Source organism: Cricetulus griseus, chromosome 7, assembly GCF_003668045.3.
Source record: "Cricetulus griseus strain 17A/GY chromosome 7, alternate assembly CriGri-PICRH-1.0, whole genome shotgun sequence".
Lineage (NCBI taxonomy): Eukaryota > Metazoa > Chordata > Mammalia > Rodentia > Cricetidae > Cricetulus > Cricetulus griseus.
The window spans coordinates 86,765,200-86,783,676 of NC_048600.1; the positions used below are offsets into that span (position 1 = coordinate 86,765,200).

Below are 18,477 nucleotides of genomic sequence, written 5' to 3' on the forward strand. Positions count from 1 at the left end.
GAACCACATATAGACAGCTTAAAACCACTGTGATAAGTCAGCCATTGTGGCGCACATCTGAAGATCTCAGCAGTAGAGAGGCTGGGGCAAGAGATTGCAGCAAGGGCCAGCTTGGGCTACAAAGTGAAATCCTGTCTCAAATATACAAAGAAATAATCATTGTGGGCTGGAGAGGTGGCTCAGAGGTTAAGAGCACTGCTTGCTCTTCCAGAGGTCCTGAGTTCAAGTTCCAGCAGCCACATGGTGGCTCACAGTCATCTATAATGAGCTCTGGTGCCCTCTTCTGGTATGCAGGGATACATGGAGGCAGAATGCTATACACATAATTAATAAATAAATTTCTTTTTAAAAAAGAAGTAATCATTGTGTTGGATGAAAGAGACAAGATATATATATATATATATATATATATATATATATATATATTTCATCCTGTGTGCTTGCAACTCCATGGACTTGCACAAAAGGCAGGACAAATCTAAATGATCGTCGATCAGTGGTTGTTGGGCTTCGCTACCTGGGAAAGAGTTACTACAAAGGATCAGGAGGAGCTAGAGGTGGTGGTGCACATCATTAATCCCAGCACTGAAGAGTCAGAAGCAGGCAGATCTCTGAGTTTGAGGCCAGCCTGGTCTACAGAGCAAATTCCAGGACAGCCAGGACTGTACAGAGAAACCCTGCTTCAAAACATCAAAGTAGAAGGGATCAAGAGAGACCCTTCTAGAATGATGGGTCAGAGAGTAGCTACATGTATTTGTCAGAACTCATCCAACTGTCAAAAGTGGAAACAAAGCAAAAAAGTGAATTTCACCTCAACTTGGTTTGATTAAAAAACAAAACAAAACAAAAAACCAGAGGTGTATCTTGGCTGGTAAAGTGCTTGCCTGGCATTCACAATACCCTGGGTTGGATCTCCATCTCCACATAAACTGGACTTGGTGGCACTTGTCTATAATCCTGGCACTTGGGAAGTAGAGGCAAGAGGATCCAAAGTTCAAGTTCATTCCCACCGCATGGCAAGTTCGAGGCCTGAAATGCATGAAACCATATCTTAAATGAATAAGAAAGAGCCATAGAAGAGGTAAGTGTGCTGTCTATGGCTACAGAGGAGCCACTGCCTTGAGAACTGATGAAGAAACAAGTCTCTTGAGTGAGTGCTTAGTGTTGAGGAGAGGGACCCATGCAGTCAGAAAGAAGCTTCTTACTACTGGACAGAAGAGGTCTGCAGGGAAAGACCCAAAAAGAATGGAGATGAACTAGCAGACCATGATGCCTTCAACATTGAAGGATAGAAGCCAGCCTGGTTATGGCCCACAGTGGGAGGGAAGAGGTCTGGAAAATTCAGACAATGAAGAAAAGCCAGCCCTGGGGCCATGGCTGGTACCCAGCCTTCTCCATAGACCTCCCCTTGACTGTTAGGTCAAGAGCTCTGTTCCAACAGCTTTGGAGGGGCTGTTGAGTATTGGGGTGACTCCCTTGAGGACACCAGGGCAGGCCCATACAGTGTGGGAGTCAGACTACCAGGGATAAGCCTTTGGTACCCTGAGTGGCTAAGGAGACAAATTGGAATCAATGTCACCCACCCTGTTGAGGACTCGGACTGCCCTCCAGGCCTGGGCAGTGGCTCCAGGATGGGCACTGACCCCCTCCATACCCACAGAGTGCTAAATTTAGCCAAGCAGGGGAGGTTGTCCTGGGGCCGAGTCCTTGGCAGCAGGGCCATGTCTCCCTAGAAGGCCCGGCCCAGAACCAGAGCTGGCCACACATCCTTTGGGCTTATAAGGCAGGCCTGGCAGATCCCAAGTGCTGGAGTCTTTGGGTGGGACCTGGGCCAAGCCCTTAGACTTTGGGGAGCCTCTCTTCCAGCCACAAGCAAACTCGAGAACTACTTGTTCCATGACCTTTGACCAGGTGTTCAACTTCCAGAGCCTTGGATTCTGCATCTGTATAATGGGCATTCTACTACCTACTTTACAGGGCCATAGTAAAGAGAAGGCTCAACACAACTGGTTGGAATTCTGACATCTGTTCTACCCACCTGTGCTTACAAAGCCTAGGGCTACAGGTGTTTGTCCCTAAGAGTGAACCAGTGCAAGAGACATTCACCTTCTGTGTGCGTGCGTGCGTGCGTGCGTGCGTGCGTGCGTGCGTGCGTGCGTGTGTGTGTGTGTGTGTGTGTGTGTGTGTGTGTGTGTGCACGCTCGCTCATGTGCATGCACACAAGGCCACAGGTCAACATCAAATGTCCTCCTCAATGATTCTCCATCTTATTTTTTGAAACAGGGATTTTCACTGAACTTAGAGCTCGGATGGCTGGCCAATGAGCTCTAGAGATCTGCCTGTCTCCACTAGTCCAGCACTGGGGTTGCAGATGCAGCTGCTCCACCTTGGGTCTTCTAGTACCTTCAAATGGTCCTCCCTACCATGTTTCCCAAGAGCGAGGGCTGATGCCCAGGCTGCAGCAGATGTAGGCCTGACAGTCTATCCAACTAGCTATAAACCTAGCTTCTTGGGGATAGGATGAGAAGATAGAAGAAGAGAAAGAACAGGAAGCAGAAGAGGAAAAGAAAGAGGAAGGAGGGTGGGGAGAAAGAAGAGAAGGAGAGAGGAAGAAGGGAGGAGGAAGAGGAGACGTGAGGACGATGAGGAGGAGGTCGGTGGCTGTGGCATGAAGCAGCAGTCTGGACAATGACAGCCTTCCTCTTCCTGACTTCTCCCCATCCCTTCTCTCCTCCCTCATTTGGAGCTAGTCCTTCTCTAGAACATGGTGAATGTCATGGAGGAGGGCGCAGGTATGGCTCAGCCTCAGCACCGCCCCCCCACTCCTATTGCAAGTGGCTCATCTCCTGGGGCTCCTGTTCCAACAGCTGAACGTGGAATCAGCTGGGAGAGGGACAGGCCCTTTTGTTTGGGGTCAAGACAAGGCCAAGGAGCCTGCTGCAGTTCTGGCTCCTTAGGAAAAAAAAGTGAAGGATGTGGTTCTCACTGCCCTGACAGTGGCGTCAGACAGTTGTGAGAGTTCCTACTGGAATTTCAGTGGCTGTGTGTGTGTGTGTGTGTGTGTGTGTGTGTGTGTGTGTGTGTGTGTGTGTGTTCTATTCAGAAGGGAGGGACTGGCCCTGGGTGCTTGGCTAGGACATTCAGAAAGCAACCCTGCTCGCACAGGGGCTTGGTGCTCTTCCCAGGGCCGTTTGCTCCCTGCAAGTGACTTACGAGGAAGAAGATTGCTTATCAGTACTAAGAGCGGGTCAGCTTGGCCTGGCGTGCAGGGCAGTGAAGGCTACTAAGGAGGCCTGTGCTTCAAGCTGGTTCTTCTTGTAGGCTCAGAGTAAGATTGCTCCCCTCTGACCCTGGGGTATAATATGAGCCAGCCTCAGATCAGGGTCTTGGGACCCCTATGCTCAGGGTCTGGGTTACTACTGAGGAAGGCAAGGGCTGCACTGGACTTGAACCCCTAACTCAACAGTGGCTTCAATTCTCTGTCCTCGCGATGCTGGGACCCCTCCCCTAAGGACTTCACTCTGAGGAAAGTGTTACATTGTCTAACTTTACAGGAAGCAGACTTAGTCAGGCCAGACAACTCAACAGCGACAAAACTGCCTAATATTAGGGTTCCTCATCTGGGTCTTAAGACTTTATAGGGATAAGAAACCCCAGTCTTATCTAGACGTCTACCTTCCTGTCCCTTCTGGTGACAGGGATAGGATGGGAGTGGTGTCAGGGGGTACAGTAAAGGTCAGATGAAGGGAGAGGAAGGCTGAGGATGGAGATGCCAGCCTGATGCTGAAGTTAGCAGCAATAAGCCAGGCTTGGATTTGAAGGGACTGGTGGACAGCCGGTGTCCAAGGGCAGTTTTAGGCTACAGGACCTGATATCCATTTCTGCTCATCTCCCCACAGGTCCCCAGGACTGAACTGCCCACTCCAAGACTTTAGGTGTAAGGATGGAGGTGGGGCTCTGGGGGATCTCACCCCAAGTCCTGACCAGACCCCCCAGTTCTGTCCTGTCAGGTTCTTGGTGTGGGGGCAGCCAGTAGCTTTATCTCTGGCCCTGTGACTGGTGGCCATGGTGGTTTCCGGCCAGCAGCTTCTGTTTCCGGAGGCCCAAAGGGGGCCCAGGCGGAGCCTAGAGAGGCAGTGGGGCTGGGCCTGGGTGGCCCCACTGGCTCCGCCTCTGTCTATCTTTGGGAATTTATTTCCCGGGCACCACTGGCCGGTACTCCACTGCCTGCCAGGAGCCAAAAGCTTTTCTGATCACCCAGGTTTTTCCCTCCCAACCCAGAACCTGTCAACTAACCCCTGCCTCCTGGCCTCCGGTCCCACCTGTCCTGCTCTCTTCTTAAGGGGCTGAGGAGTCTCCAGTCACTCCACTGCTACAGCTGTGGGTGCAGATGCTGGCCTGCCCTTGACCACAGAGGCCGTGTGGGGGCTCAATTCTGAGCCCTTCCTGGCCCACCATGGCACGGCGGCTGCAGGATGAGCTGTCAGCCTTCTTTTTTGAGTATGACACTCCCCGGATGGTGCTGGTGCGAAACAAGAAGGTGGGAGTCATTTTCCGTCTGATCCAGTTGGTCGTTCTGGTCTACGTCATTGGGTGAGTCTGAGTCCCCTCCTTACCACCTTTGGGCACCAGTCCTCTAATGTGCCAATCCTCCGAGCTCTGGGGTACTGATTAGCCCCTCATCTCTCTATGGACTGCAGAGCCTTCCTGATGAGCCTCCATGTTATTAGGAAAGAATAGGCCCTGTTAATCCACTGCCAAGACGGAGACACTGAGGCAGGATGGGACACAATGCTCTGGGTGCATTATGAACAAGAGGCAATGCCATTGTGGGTCCTGAGGAACTGACATGGTGAATTGTCCTGTCAAGCCATTGAGACAAGGCAACACTCATTTTACTAGCCTGAAGATAGGCTCAGCTCCCATCTCTCCAGTCTGAGTGAGGAACAACCTGGGGTATTCAGGAACCTGAGAGCTGAAAAGACCCTTAAATTCGGAACACTCGGCATATAGACGGAAGCTTCAAGCAGGAGGTAGTCTCCATTCTCAAGTGTGACATCTCCTTCCTGGGCAGAGGGTCAGAGCAGACAAGCCTACCTCTGCCATCTGGCTAGCCTGGGAACTCTGCAAAGACCACATTTTAAAGTTCAGTCTGGTGTCCTAGAAGCTAACAGGCCTGGCAGAATCTTGCATGTGTATTGTGTGGGCTAATGTCATGGTGTCATGCGGATGTACCTGTGTCCTGCCCATGTATCTAGGCATGTACCAATGGTTTTATGTACCCATCACTGAATGTATATGCATATGGCTGTGTCCCTGTCTGCCCTGGGTCTGAGACATCTATGTGCCTGCCTGAAGTGTCATATGTAAGGGGCATCATGTTTACTCAGTCATGCTGAAAAGAGCCCTTAGAGGCCCTGGGGTCCCTAAAAGGATCAGGCCCTGTTGAGAGCCTGCCAACACCCAGCATCCTGGCCTGGCTATGCTGTGCCGTTCCAAGGGCTCAGCACAATCCCATTCGGGGACTGAGAATAAGGGCCTGAAGAGTTACCCAAGTAGCATTCATCCCTCGGGAGTGTCTAGCACCCAGAACAGCCTTCCTTCTGCCCATTGGTCCCCTGAGATTCAGAGCTGGCCAGATGCAGCCAAGGCCAAGACCCTCCCGATGCCTTTTGGGTCTGTCTCCTTCTTGCTCACAAATCAATTTGGTTGAGCTTGGGAGGAAAACTAAGGCCCAGAGAGGAGCCACGGAATTTCCAGGTCACAGGGCAAACCAGCCTTGGCCCTGGGCCTTTGCTCTGCCCCCTCGCTTCCCATCCTACAAGGTTTCTAGGAAACTTTCTAATTGACACCAATGGCCACATGTCGAGCACCATCAACTTATTTCTAGTTCCTCCAGGAAAGAGAAGTCACTACTTAGGCTCAGCCTGTTCCTCACCTGAGGAGGCCAAAAGTTTTCCCCACTCAGACCCCTGAAGCCTCTCTACTGTGTTTTCAGAGCTGTGGCTGTGAACAGTTCCTGGCTGCCAGAGCAGAAGGGACAGCCCACCTAACCCAGCCCTGCTGTAAGATGAGACCCAACTGCTCCCCAGTTCTGATACATACCTCCAGTGATGGGAACCGCATCCCCTCCTTTCCTTTCTTCTGGCCCAAGACCCATGATTTTCAAATGGCTGTAGCCCTTGTTAGTATGAGAGGTGGGGATATCAGAGATGAGGGATGCAACTAGTCTCACTAAAATGCCCAATTCATACAGCAGGGCCCAAGGCAAGGTCTTCAGATCCCCAAACCTAGGCTTCCCTGCCCACTGGAGCTCTGGCTAGCTCTGCCTGTGTCTCCTTTGTCTCTGTCGCCCTCATCTGGTCCATGCCTTATGCTACACTGACCCCTACAAATAGACTTCCAGAGCCTCAGTTTCCCCATTGTTATATAGAACAGTGGTTGGAGAGGACCGCACTCTTCCTTGTGAAGGGAAGGGCTTTTCTCTAAGGATCCTCCCCTTTCCTAGATGTTTGTCTGGATGTCTGGTCCTGTGGATGCTGCAGGGAAGATGGGGGGTGGTAGGGACGACCAAGGGGTTCAGGGCACCAGATAGTGTGAAGTCCATGTTGGAAATAGGCAGCTGGCAGTGGAGAGAGACAGATGATGAAAGCAGCCTTGAGACCTAGGAAGTCAGTCAGTCAGACAGACAGGCAGACAGACAGGCTGAGATGTCAAGACCTGGAACAGGCTTAGAGGTGGGACGCTTAGGCTGTGGTCTCTATTGGTCTCGTTCTTCCTGGAAATCCGAGGCAAGTGGGGGAAGTAAAAACTCCAAAAGGCAGAGACTCCACTGGCCCAGATTACAGTGATATCACAGATAAAATGCTCCAGGAGGTCTGAAACAGACTGGTCCAGACCCTCCTGCTTGGAAGCAGAGGGGACACAGGGAACGAACTCTTGTGTGAATACAAGTGGTCCAGTCGGGCCAGGCAAGGTGGTACACATGTTTAACCTCAGCACTCGAGAGGCAAAGGTGGGTAGATCTCTGTGAGTTTGAAGCCAACCTGGTCTACATAATGAGTTCTAAGACTACAAGGCAGACAGTACTATAGGGAAAGACACAGTTTAAAAAGAAAAGAATTGGTCGAGTTGAATTTTGTATTTGTTTGTTTTGTGAGACAAGGTCTCTCTACATAACCCTGGTTCTTCTGAAACTCACTATGTATACCAGGCTGGCCTCAAATTCATAAACATCCACCTGCCTCTGCCTCCCAAGTTCTTGGATTAAAAGCTTGTGCTACCATGCCTGGTTTCTGTTGATTGTTTGTTTGGTGACTGGAACTTGCATGAGACTGACTTCAAATACCTTAGTATCTACTCTTTTAATTAACTTGTCTTTCATTTATTTGATGCTAGAGATTGGACCCATGACCATGAGCATGCTAAGTACATTCTCTACCATTGGTCTATTCCTTAGCCTTCACAACACACACACACACACACACACACACACACACACACACACACACACACACACACACAAACAAACCCCTAATCGGATCAGGCAGGGTAGGTGGTATTTACCTATAATAACAGCACTCAGTAGCCTGAGGCAGTCATAGTATGAATTCAAGGTTAGCCTGGCTACATGGTAAATTCCAAGCAAGTCTGGAGTACAAGATAGATACTGTCTCAAAACAAACAAAACCTCCCAAATCTGTGGTCACTATTGCTCACAAGGTTGAAACATTATCACTTCTAATTACATTTTCATCACTAAAAAGAAACATTGTACCCCTTAGTAATCAACCCCCTTTCTCCTCACAGCTTGCCTTGCCTATTCTGGATATTTCCTATCAATAGTATCATACACCATGAGCATTTTTGTATCTGGCTTCTATTACTTGCCATGTTGGTTGTAATGTGTACCAGTAACCCAATATTTTTATGGTTAAATAATATTCCATGTGTCGATTCATCACATTTTGTTTATTAGAGTATCTGTGGTTGGACATTTTAGACTGTTTCCACTTTTTGACTCCTAAAAGCAATGCTGTCCTGAGTGTTTGTGGATCAGTACTTTGGTGAACATATCTTTCTTTCTCCAAAGAATATATCTAGTAGTGGGATTGGGTCAAGTAAAATCCCATGTTCAAATTTTTGAGAACTACAGAGCTGTTTCCCAAATAGTCCTGTGGCATCAGAGATATCTTTGGGATGTCTGGTGTGGAAGGCAGATGTGGGTCCCCAAATATATTACTTAACCTCTTTTATAGCTATGACAAAATGCCCAACAAAAGCAGATAACGGTGGAAGAGTTTATTTTGGCTCATGGTTTGAGGATACGTCTATCACAATGCTGAAGGCATGGTGGTAGCTCCAGGTGTGGCAGCAGGGGTGTGGGGCAGCCAGTCTCCCCTGAGCCCACCATCAGGAAGCAGAGAGAATGAGGGATTCCGCTTGCTTTCTCCATATATTCAGTTCATGGCATGGTGCTGACCACATTCAGGGTGGGTGTCCCCTGCTCAGTAAAACTTCCCTTGAAATGTCCCCTGCCGGGGCTGGGGATGTAGCTCAGTTGCATAGCATGCACAAAGCCCTGGATTTGATCCCCTGACACATAAACAAGGAGGTTCATCCCTGTAATCCTAGCACTCAGCAGGCGGAGGCCGGAGTTCAAGGTTATCCTTGACAACATTGTGAGTTTGAGGCCAAGCTGGGATGTATAAAACCTTATCTTAAACCATCCAAACAACAAACCCAACTTCCTCTCCAAACAATTCACTTTATTACTTTTGAATTCAGCCTCATTCAAGTTCTTAGGACAGAGGCAGAATGAGGCCAGATTCTTTGCCAGTATATAACACGAATGACTTAGATGGCCCAGTTCCTGAAAGAGTTTTGTTCCCCTGTGAGACCTCCTGATCGAGGCTCCCCACTGTCTGCATTTCTCTTAGCATCCTTGTCGCCTAAATTCCTACCAGAATGGCCTAGTAAGCTGTGCTTACAGCATTCAAGGGTTTCTCCGGCTCACAGCTCCAAACTCTTCCACCAAGATCTAAGGTTTACATGGTCAGGCGTGTCGAAGCAATGGCCCCACTCCTTAGTACCCAGATCTGTCCGAGAAGGGTCGTCTCCAGGGACAGCACAGACAGCATGTATATGTAATATTGAAAGGGGGTCACCAGATTGACTTCTACAATAGATATGGGCCAGGTTCTTTAACAGTGGCTGTCTACATGCTGGAGAGGCCGAGAGCCTGATAGCTGATCAGTCCATGAAGCCGGTTACCTCAGGGGTCCCAAGGTGGTACTGGAGGACTGGAAGATTCCTGGAGAGTCACTAGTCCTCAGCTCACGCTGGATGACCAAGAAGCTGGGTTTCTGATATCAGCTGCAGCAATAGACACAGACCCCAGGAGGAGGCGAAGGCAGGCAGGCCACACTGCTTTTCCTCTGACCTCTGTATCTCTGAGCCTGCTGGAAGGTGCTGCTCACTGAGTTCACTTCTCCTCTCGGTTAATCCTCTCTGAGCCTGTCCCGAGACGAGTCTCTTAGGTGACTCCAGATGCAATCATGTTGACAATATCAACTAGTGCACCAAGCAACCAGAGATGCTGACAGTCTGTTCAGACTTCTTGAGGGCAGGCTCCTGGGGTTTGCTCATGTCTGTGGTTTTAGTGTCGCAAATGGTGCCTGGCTCTGAAGATGGGCTCGATGCATACATGTTTATTGAATGACTGACTGAATGTGTATGGCTGAGTTGTAGGGGCAGACCACGGTGCGGAGGTGGATCTTGGGACAAGTATACCTGTGACAGCTCACTCAGAGCTCTGCCCTGGGCTGAGAATGGAGACCAGGAGAATGGCGAAGATTTGATGAGAGATCTTTCATTTTCATTTTCATGTCTTGAATACACAGCCTTGCTAAGGATTTTCTGAGTGAGCAGTACATTCGAGATAGGGGCATCCTCTGTTTTACTGAGGAAGTCAGGGCTCAAGAAGTTCGGTCTTTCATCTGAAGCTAGTACATCGGACAAAAGGCAGGTCTAGTACTTAAACATGGGCCACTTCACTGTGTGTCCTTTTCCCAGGGACCACTGGAGAAGGGAGTCCCAGGGGAGGTGAAGAGACTGGCAAGGGTCATTCCTGGAAGGGGAGGGCCTCTGAAGACGGCCTTCCAGAGTGGTACCATAAGGCCAGGCCAAGACATGTCTTTGGGGGAGATGGCTCAGCAGTTAAGAGTATGTACTGCTCTTGTAGATGAACTAAGTTCAGTTCCCAGCACCTATGTCAGGCAGGTAGCTCATACTCACTTGTAATTCTGGTTCCACAAGATTCAGTACCTTCTATTGGTCTTTATGGTTATCTATAGTCAAATGTTCAAACCCCCCTTTACTTTAGTAAAGTACTTTTAGTAAAGCAAAAAAATATATATATATATATATATATATATATATATATATTTTTTTTTTTTTTTTTTTAAAAGACATTGCTTTGGAATGACAGGCCTGTTGCCATCATGTCAAAGCTATTATTACCAGGGTTGAGGTCACAAATGCCAGATTTGACATTTCCTTTTGACCTCCAAGACCAGCAGCCCCAGGGGCAGACACAGCCCAGAAACTGTATTGGTCCTAACCCACAGCTGAGGTGGGGGAGGAGCTCTGGGAAGACACACCCATGCCAGTGCTGCACAACCCTGGATAGAAGGCCTCCAGCCCTGGGTCTGCTCCAGCCCTGGGAAGAGAGTGTCCTCGGACTTCAGTTTCTCCACTTATTGTGTGATGTGTTGCTACTGGGCAAAGAGAAACCGAGGTTCTGAGGATGGAGATGTGGAGAGGGAGACCAGTGGCCTCTTAGGGAGGACTCAGAATGTGTAACAACACCCTCCTCCAACGCAGCCCGTTTAAGCTGGGGTACCAGACTACAGAGGCCTGACTACAGAAAGCACTGTGGGAATGGGGAACCCCTCTCCTCGAGGGGCTCCCCAGCAGGGCAGCCTGGCGGTCAGCCTCAGAAGAACCCAGACCTTTGTTGTGTCTCGCTTGTTGCTATTTGAGGCCTGCAGGGGGCAGCAGCGACCACACTTTGGCTTAGAAGGGTTTCAAAGCAGGCTTCGGAGGAGAGAGGATTAAAGTAACAAGGCAGTGGTCTGCTTCCCTGTGACGGGGAAATGACAGTGACTCTGGGACTAAGGCTTGGAGAATCCTGCCCCCAGAGTAGATGACTTTGAGCTCTTTGTCTAGGTAAGGTAAAGGATGGAGGGAGCAGAGCATACTCACCTGCAGTCTTCTCCCTGGGGAAGGCTTGCTGTACATGTTCCAGTGGTCAACATATCTCGAGTCTACTCAGACAATTTCTTCTAAAGGAATAGGCTATCCCTGGAGAGAAGTGAAATACAAAACTCCCAGTGTAAGGAACAGAAATACAACCTAAGCTAGTTCCCACAGCAGAAGGGTCTTCATTGGCTCATGTTTTAGTTAAGTCCAGAAATCCCCCCATCCACACAAGGGGCTGTAGCACCATGGTCAGGAATCTGGTCCTCTCCATCTCCTGGCTCCATCCTCAGGCTGTTGCTTAGAGGTGGCAAAAATAACTAATGGTAGTGTTGGCTTCACAGCCACCTTGCTTAGCCACCCAGCACAGTGGAAGTCTCTTTCCTAGTAAATCTCAGTAAAGAATCTGGCTTTGCTATTGATACCCTTCTAAGGACAATTAGGCTCATCACTGCTGCTAGAGGGGCAGGGCATTGATTGACATGCCTTGGCTGTATGCCCCATCCCTGGGAGTGAGGTCAGTCCCACTGAACCTCCTGGATTGAACATGAGCCACTTACACAGCAGCCTGAGGGAGGGGGCTGGATGCTGCAAGGGAGAACGTTATGGTCTCTAGCCCCATATCCTGGCTTCCTTTCTCTTTCCCACGTTCTCCTTTCCACCTTCTACTCAGTAATGGCAGACAACTTCTACTCAGCTTTGCTAGGGGCCAGCCCACATTCTAAGCAACTTTTCTGCATTAACTCTCTTAGCATAAACAAGTACTAATGTTACTCCCATTTTATAGATAAGGAAGGTAAAGAGGAAGGATCCACTACAAACCCTCCAACACTGAGGAGCAGGGCTGGCTAGGAGACAAAGCCAGACTCTTGGTAGTCCTCACACTTTGCTGGAAATTGTGTGGGAAGAAACAGGGTGTTGGGAAGGAGGATTGGGGTCAAGAGATGGCCAGCTGGCCCTGGCAGACAGCTCTTGGGAAAAAGGATTAGGAGGGACAGTCAGTCCGTAGCTGCATGGATTGGCCTCCGCTGAAGCATTTGGAGTGGTGGGAATTTAGACACAGGCCAGCAGGGGGTGATAGGTGAGGGTGTCCTGCCTTCAGGAAACTAGTTAAGAACCAAAGAAGCTCAGAAACTCCGAGGAAGACAAGAGGAAGTCCAGAGGATGCCAGAAAGGATAGATGTTCTTACAGCCATTTGTGTCCTAGGATGTCCTGGCCAACACTGCACAGAATCTTAACTCCATTTTCTCCGGACCTGGCAGGTGGGTGTTTGTCTATGAAAAGGGATACCAGACTTCAAGCGGCCTCATCAGCAGTGTGTCTGTGAAGCTCAAGGGGCTGGCTGTGACCCAGCTCCAGGGCCTGGGGCCTCAGGTCTGGGACGTGGCTGACTATGTCTTCCCAGCACAGGTGAGCTAGCTCAGGATAGCACCATCCTCCCTCCCACAAGTCATGGCTCAAGGCTCCCCCAAGGGACCAGTTCAGCCTTCTGCTTGCTGGGCCTCAGTCTCCCTTACAGTGAGACTAGTCCATTCACTCCATGGTGATGTCATGGGACGTGGCATCTGCTGGGTGTCAGGTGGGCTCCAGCGTCCTGCTGGGGCAGTGTTTGGATGCTTGGGGCTGTTCTACCAACTCTGCCTGTTCTCTCCCTGCCCTTCACTTCCAGGGGGACAGCTCCTTTGTAGTTATGACCAATTTCATCGTGACCCCTCAGCAGGCTCAAGGCTATTGTGCAGAGGTGAGGACTCCGCCCCTCTCTTGGGCCCAGTGGGAGATAACGTGATGGAATCCCCGTGGGCCTTGGTGGTGATGCAGGACAAGCTTTCTGATGAGGTTATGATGCAATGTTGGACAGAGCCACACAAAACAACTCTCAGCCGTTGTTAGTGCCATTGTTGGGCATTGGGCCTCTCCATCCCAACCTTCAGTCCCCCTGCCAGTGTACACCAGCACTCAGCAGCTGGACAGAAACCTAGGATAAATGGTGGGAGGAGGCTGTGAGCAGGGGTCTCCCACAGAATCTGAGAGTTTGCTCCACGTCTACACTGTGACCCTGGGGGTGGGGTAGGAGAGAATCCTCCCCGGGACAACACCATAGGGCTCAGGCACAGCAGCTCTCCCCTCCTCCAGAACCCAGAAGGTGGCATATGCCAAGATGACAATGGCTGCACTCCAGGTAAAGCAGAAAGGAAGGCTCAAGGTAAGACCAGCCCCTTCCCGTCACCTCCACAGCCACGTTGCCTGTGCCCACCTCTCTCAGTACTTCACATCTCACTAAGCTGTTCCCCACTGAGAGTCTGTCCTGCTCTCATCCTGCCTCTCAGCTACCATGCTGCAGAAGTCTACCATGGGTTGGGACCCCGGGGATTGCTCTCTTGCTACAGGTATTCGCACAGGCAAATGTGTGCCCTTCAATAGCACAGTGAAGACCTGTGAAATCTTTGGCTGGTGTCCTGTGGAGGTGGATGACAAGATCCCAAGGTAACTGACGTCCTGTCCTTCCAGGAAGCTAGAGACAGGGTTCTGACCCACAAACATCTGGATCTGGAAGAATGGGTTCTTTATACTTTTGATCCCACCCCTCACCCTGTCCATATGGCCCAGGCCAATGAGTCTTCCTGGTCTAGGAGCCTGTAAGCCTGTACCCCATCTGGAGAGTGGCCAACCCCACCACACATCAATGCACGCTGCAGGGGAACCCCTGTGATCCTTGCTAGTGCCAAGCCCTTTCAGCCATGTGAATCCTCTTGGAGAGGGGCAGTGAGTGAGTGCTGTCTTCCCCAGACCCGCTCTTCTCCATGAGGCTGAGAACTTCACGCTCTTCATCAAGAACAGCATCAGCTTTCCACGCTTCAAGGTCAACAGGTTCGTGGGAAAGGGAGAGCTGCAGGTGGCTTGAAGCAGCTGCAGCTGCTCTCAACACCCCTGCTGCTTGCACTCACTCTGGAGATAGCCGCCTTAGCTGACCTGGAGGCTGACTGCTCTGGAGAGGGGGGATGCTCTAGAGTTCTTGGGGGTCACTAGAGCTGGGTGGAGTGAGCACCCTCTCAGTTGGCACATGGCTGCTACCCATGACTTCCACACAGGCGCAACCTGGTGGAGGAGGTGAATGGCACCTACATGAAGAAATGCCTCTACCACAAGACCCTGCATCCACTATGTCCAGTCTTCAGCCTCGGCTATGTGGTACAAGAGTCAGGCCAGGACTTCCGCAGCCTGGCTGAAAAGGTATGCATGGGATGCGGTGGTGCCAGCAAGGAGAGTATGGCTCAGGGTCACAATACTGGCCTGCCAGCCCCTTCCTGCCTCCAACCTCCCCCCCCCACCCCGGCACAGGCCAAGTGTGTGCTCTAGTACCAGAGTCCCTGAGGGTCCTCTGCAGGGCCTGGTCTGATTCTGCCATGGAGGAGGTGTTAAAATGACGAGATGTGGGCAGACAGCATCATCTGGATGTTCAGTGCTACATCCCTGCCTTCCCTCCCTCCCTCCCACCCTCCCTCTCTCCCTCCATCCCTCCCTCCCTCCCTCCCTCCTTCCCTCCCTTCTTCTCTCCCCTTTTCCTTTTTGTTGTTTTGAGTCAGGGTCTCCCTGTGTAGCCTAGGCTGGCCCCAAACTCCTAATCCCCCTGCATCAGCCTCCTTAATGAAGAGTACAGGTGTGTGGTCACCACACTCAGTTTATTTTTTAATTATTTTTTTTCTGCTGAGGATGGGCCTCACACATGCTGAGTAGTATACCCTAACCCCAAGCTGTACCATAGTCTAAAATCACTGGGCTACTTTGTTTTATACCATTGTGGAGATAGAACTCAGGGCTTCGCATGTTCCAAGACCACAGTCCCTTTGTGAGAGGCTCCAGATCCAAATCCTGGTCTGCCTCCCAACCAGACAGTTCTCTTAAGTGCAGTGGATCTGAGAATGTCACTGAAGATGCTCATAGCACCATTCCCATGGTGGTGCTGTGAGGACCAAGTGAACATGCACCTGCAAGTTAGCACTTCAGCTCTGCCCCAGAATGGGGCAATCCTACATCCTGTTCTAGGGGGGTCCTTCTTGTGCTTGTTCCTGCAGCTGTCTATGCAGAGATGGCAACCAGTCCCTTTTCTGTGAGGTCACCAACAAGCTTCACTCATGACACACTTGTATATAGCAGAAGTTTGCAGGTATTTGCATTCAAGAGCTACATCGAGGTGGAAGCAGACAGACAGTGGTTAACTGTTGGTGTTTAGGTCTCTGTTTGTCTGATCCTATAGGGTTGTCATGATTTACAATTCACCCTGTTTCTAGCACCCACACCTACCCTTGCCCACTGAGTGTGGGGATCTCTGTTCCTGCCTCCATACTGAGCTGCTCAGCTCCCTGACCACTTCTCTGATTGCCTTTCCACTCTTGGCCAGAGCCACCCACCTGTCCTGTTCCCTGCCTCACTTCACTTTCTGGAGTGTTTTCTTCCCAGACGGAACAGATCACTTAGTTCAAAGGCCTTTTGCTTGTCTCCCAAACCACTGTGACTTCAGCCAGGAACTGAGAAACAGCGATGAGTGCCAGATGATTCTGTCCCCTTGGACCTGACAATCTTAGAGGAGAGAGGTCAATAAGTAATCGGTCATAAGAATACACATATGACAAGCCAGGTGTGCTAGCACACACCTGTGATCCCAGAACACAGGAGGCAGAGGCAGGATGATCAAGAGTTCAAGGCCAGCCTAGGCTATACAGTAATATCCAGTCTCAAAAAAACTAGGAACTGGAGAGACGACTCAGTGGTTAAAAGCACTTGCTGTCCTCCCAGACGACCCAACTTTAGATTCCCAGCATCCACATTGGGTGGTTCACAATGACCTGTAACTCCAGTTCCAGGAAACCCAATGACCTCTTCTGGGCTCTGAGAGCACCCACACATACATGGCAGATGTTCACACAGATATGTGCTCATAAATTTAAAAATAACACCAACCAAATAAAAACAAAAAGTGACAAATGGCCTAAAAGCAAACACATAGCATCATAGGAGGGAGTAACAAGGGACATATTTTAGACTGAGTTGGTGGTCAGGGGAGCCCTCAGACAAATGACCATATAATGAGAAAGAGCCAGGTTTGTGAAAGAACAGCAGGAACCAAGGCCCTGTGGCAGGAAAAACTTATTATATTCTAGAGATGATCACTCAGTGGTGGGAGAAGAGATGGTGACAGACCTTCACCCCTAAAGCAAGATCTCAGTGTCCCTTCTCTAATAAAAAGTATCTTCTCTTTGAAGTGGTGCAACAAGGTGGCTGAGTGGGTGCAGGTGCTTGGTGGAATGCCTAATGATTTGAATTTAATCCCTGGCCCTACATGATAGGAGAAAGCCCACCCTCAAAAGTTGTCCTCTGACCTCCAGTCACACTGTACACAATGGTGTAAATATCTATACACAGAATTAATAGATAATATAAAACAATTTTTCAAAGAGAGTGTAGGCACCAGCTATAAGACAGTTTTGGTGTTTTTTTTGTTTTGTTTTTTTTTCTCTCTCTTCTCTTTTAAACTCATGAAGCCATCTTGCCAGTCTAGACAGGAGTTTTAAAATCCTGAAGCCCGGATCCTATGTGCTTGTGTCTCTGGCAGGGTGGGGTAGTTGGCATCACCATTGACTGGGAGTGTGACCTGGATTGGCATGTGCGGCACTGCAAACCAATCTACCAGTTCCATGGACTGTACGGGGAGAAAAATCTGTCTCCAGGCTTCAACTTCAGGTACCTGCCTATTTCTGGAATGCCACAGGTTGACAAATGTTCCCAGAAGGGACCAGAGGACCCTGGGTTGCCTCCATCCTATATAAGTTGTCAAGCAGGAAGCCATCAGGAAACAAACCCTTAAAGGTTTGAGTCACCAGCCCTGGGTCTTGGCTCCTTGGCTCCTGGGTCTGCCTGGTGAGAGAGTCAGGAAAGGGCTGAGTTCAACAATCCTGGAAGCCATGCTGGAGGGGCTCTTCCTAATACATTTGGCACTCAAGGTGGTTTTGTTACAGTCTCCTGCCCCCTTCCCCCCACCCCAGGTTTGCCAGGCACTTTGTGCAGAATGGGACAAACCATCGTCACCTCTTCAAGGTGTTTGGGATTCGCTTTGACATCCTTGTGGATGGTAAGGTAAGTGTCCCATGTGAAGGGACAGCTGCCAAGGCACCTTTCTGTTTCGGATGTCTGTTGTTATGGATATGAAATGGGATGGGATAGGTGTATTCAGAGATCTGCTTCTAGTGACCACGGGACATGGAGGATGACTCTGGCCAGACTTAGAGCCACTGTCATGACTCCCCTACCATCTCCTTGGGTCCAGGGAAGCAAGGCCAGGCACAAAGCCCAGGTTTACTGACCAGGAACTGGCTCTCAGAAGAACTGGGCCACAGGCAGTGGGGATAGTTTGGAGCTGAGGAGGAGGGTTTGACTTTTTCTAGCTGGGTCCCTTCTGTTGACCTGGCTCTTCTCTGGGCCCTTCCACCAGGCTGGGAAGTTTGACATCATCCCTACTATGACTACCATCGGCTCTGGGATTGGCATCTTTGGAGTGGTAAGTGCTAGGGACATGTTTGTTGTGTTGGGTTTTAGCTGCTCCTCTTCTGCATTCAGTAGCAGAACCCCAAAATGTGACCATAGCTGCCTATCACTACTGAGGCAGCAGCTGCTTTTCCCACCACACTAGACCCACTGTGTACCTGGGGAAACTGAGGCTCCGAGTTAAGGTAAGAGAGAGGAAAGATGAGGCTGATTTGGTCCCAGGAGGGGTTTGCAGCACCTTATTCTGTCTTCAGGAAACTGGGTTCTGGAGAGGCAGGATTCAGCCAGGACCACAGTCAATAGGGACCACTGTGGGACATGGAAGGTCTCTATCTGCCTCTGCTTCCCATTCTCCATGCCTGCCCTCCCTGTCCTCAGGCCACAGTTCTTTGTGACCTCTTATTGCTCCACATCCTGCCCAAGAGGCACTACTACAAGCAGAAGAAGTTCAAGTATGCAGAGGACATGGGGCCCGGGGAGGTAAGAGGACTTGTGAACTTCTTGAGCAGGACTCTTGAAAGACCTTAAGCTTGTGTGTCTGCATTGACAGGCTCTGTCCTGCGGGGCAGTGCTTCTGGGGCCTAACTTGCATTCCCACATTGCATACACAGGGTGAACATGACCCGGCGGCCACCAACTCCACTCTGGGCCTGCAGGAGAACATGAGGACCTCCTGA

The 18,477-nt window shown here is 50.2% G+C and overlaps 1 protein-coding gene across 1 annotated transcript; it reads left to right on the forward strand.

Moving 5' to 3' along the window:
- The first annotated feature begins 4,456 nt into the window (after positions 1-4,456).
- P2rx1 (purinergic receptor P2X 1) lies at positions 4,457-18,477 on the forward strand. Its single transcript, XM_027426811.2, has 12 exons — positions 4,457-4,593; positions 12,523-12,670; positions 12,930-13,001; positions 13,394-13,463; positions 13,648-13,744; positions 14,048-14,128; positions 14,350-14,491; positions 16,872-16,999; positions 17,302-17,392; positions 17,748-17,813; positions 18,179-18,280; positions 18,412-18,477. The coding sequence occupies exons 1-12, from the start codon at positions 4,457-4,459 to the stop codon at positions 18,475-18,477; spliced, it is 1,200 nt and encodes a 399-aa protein (XP_027282612.1).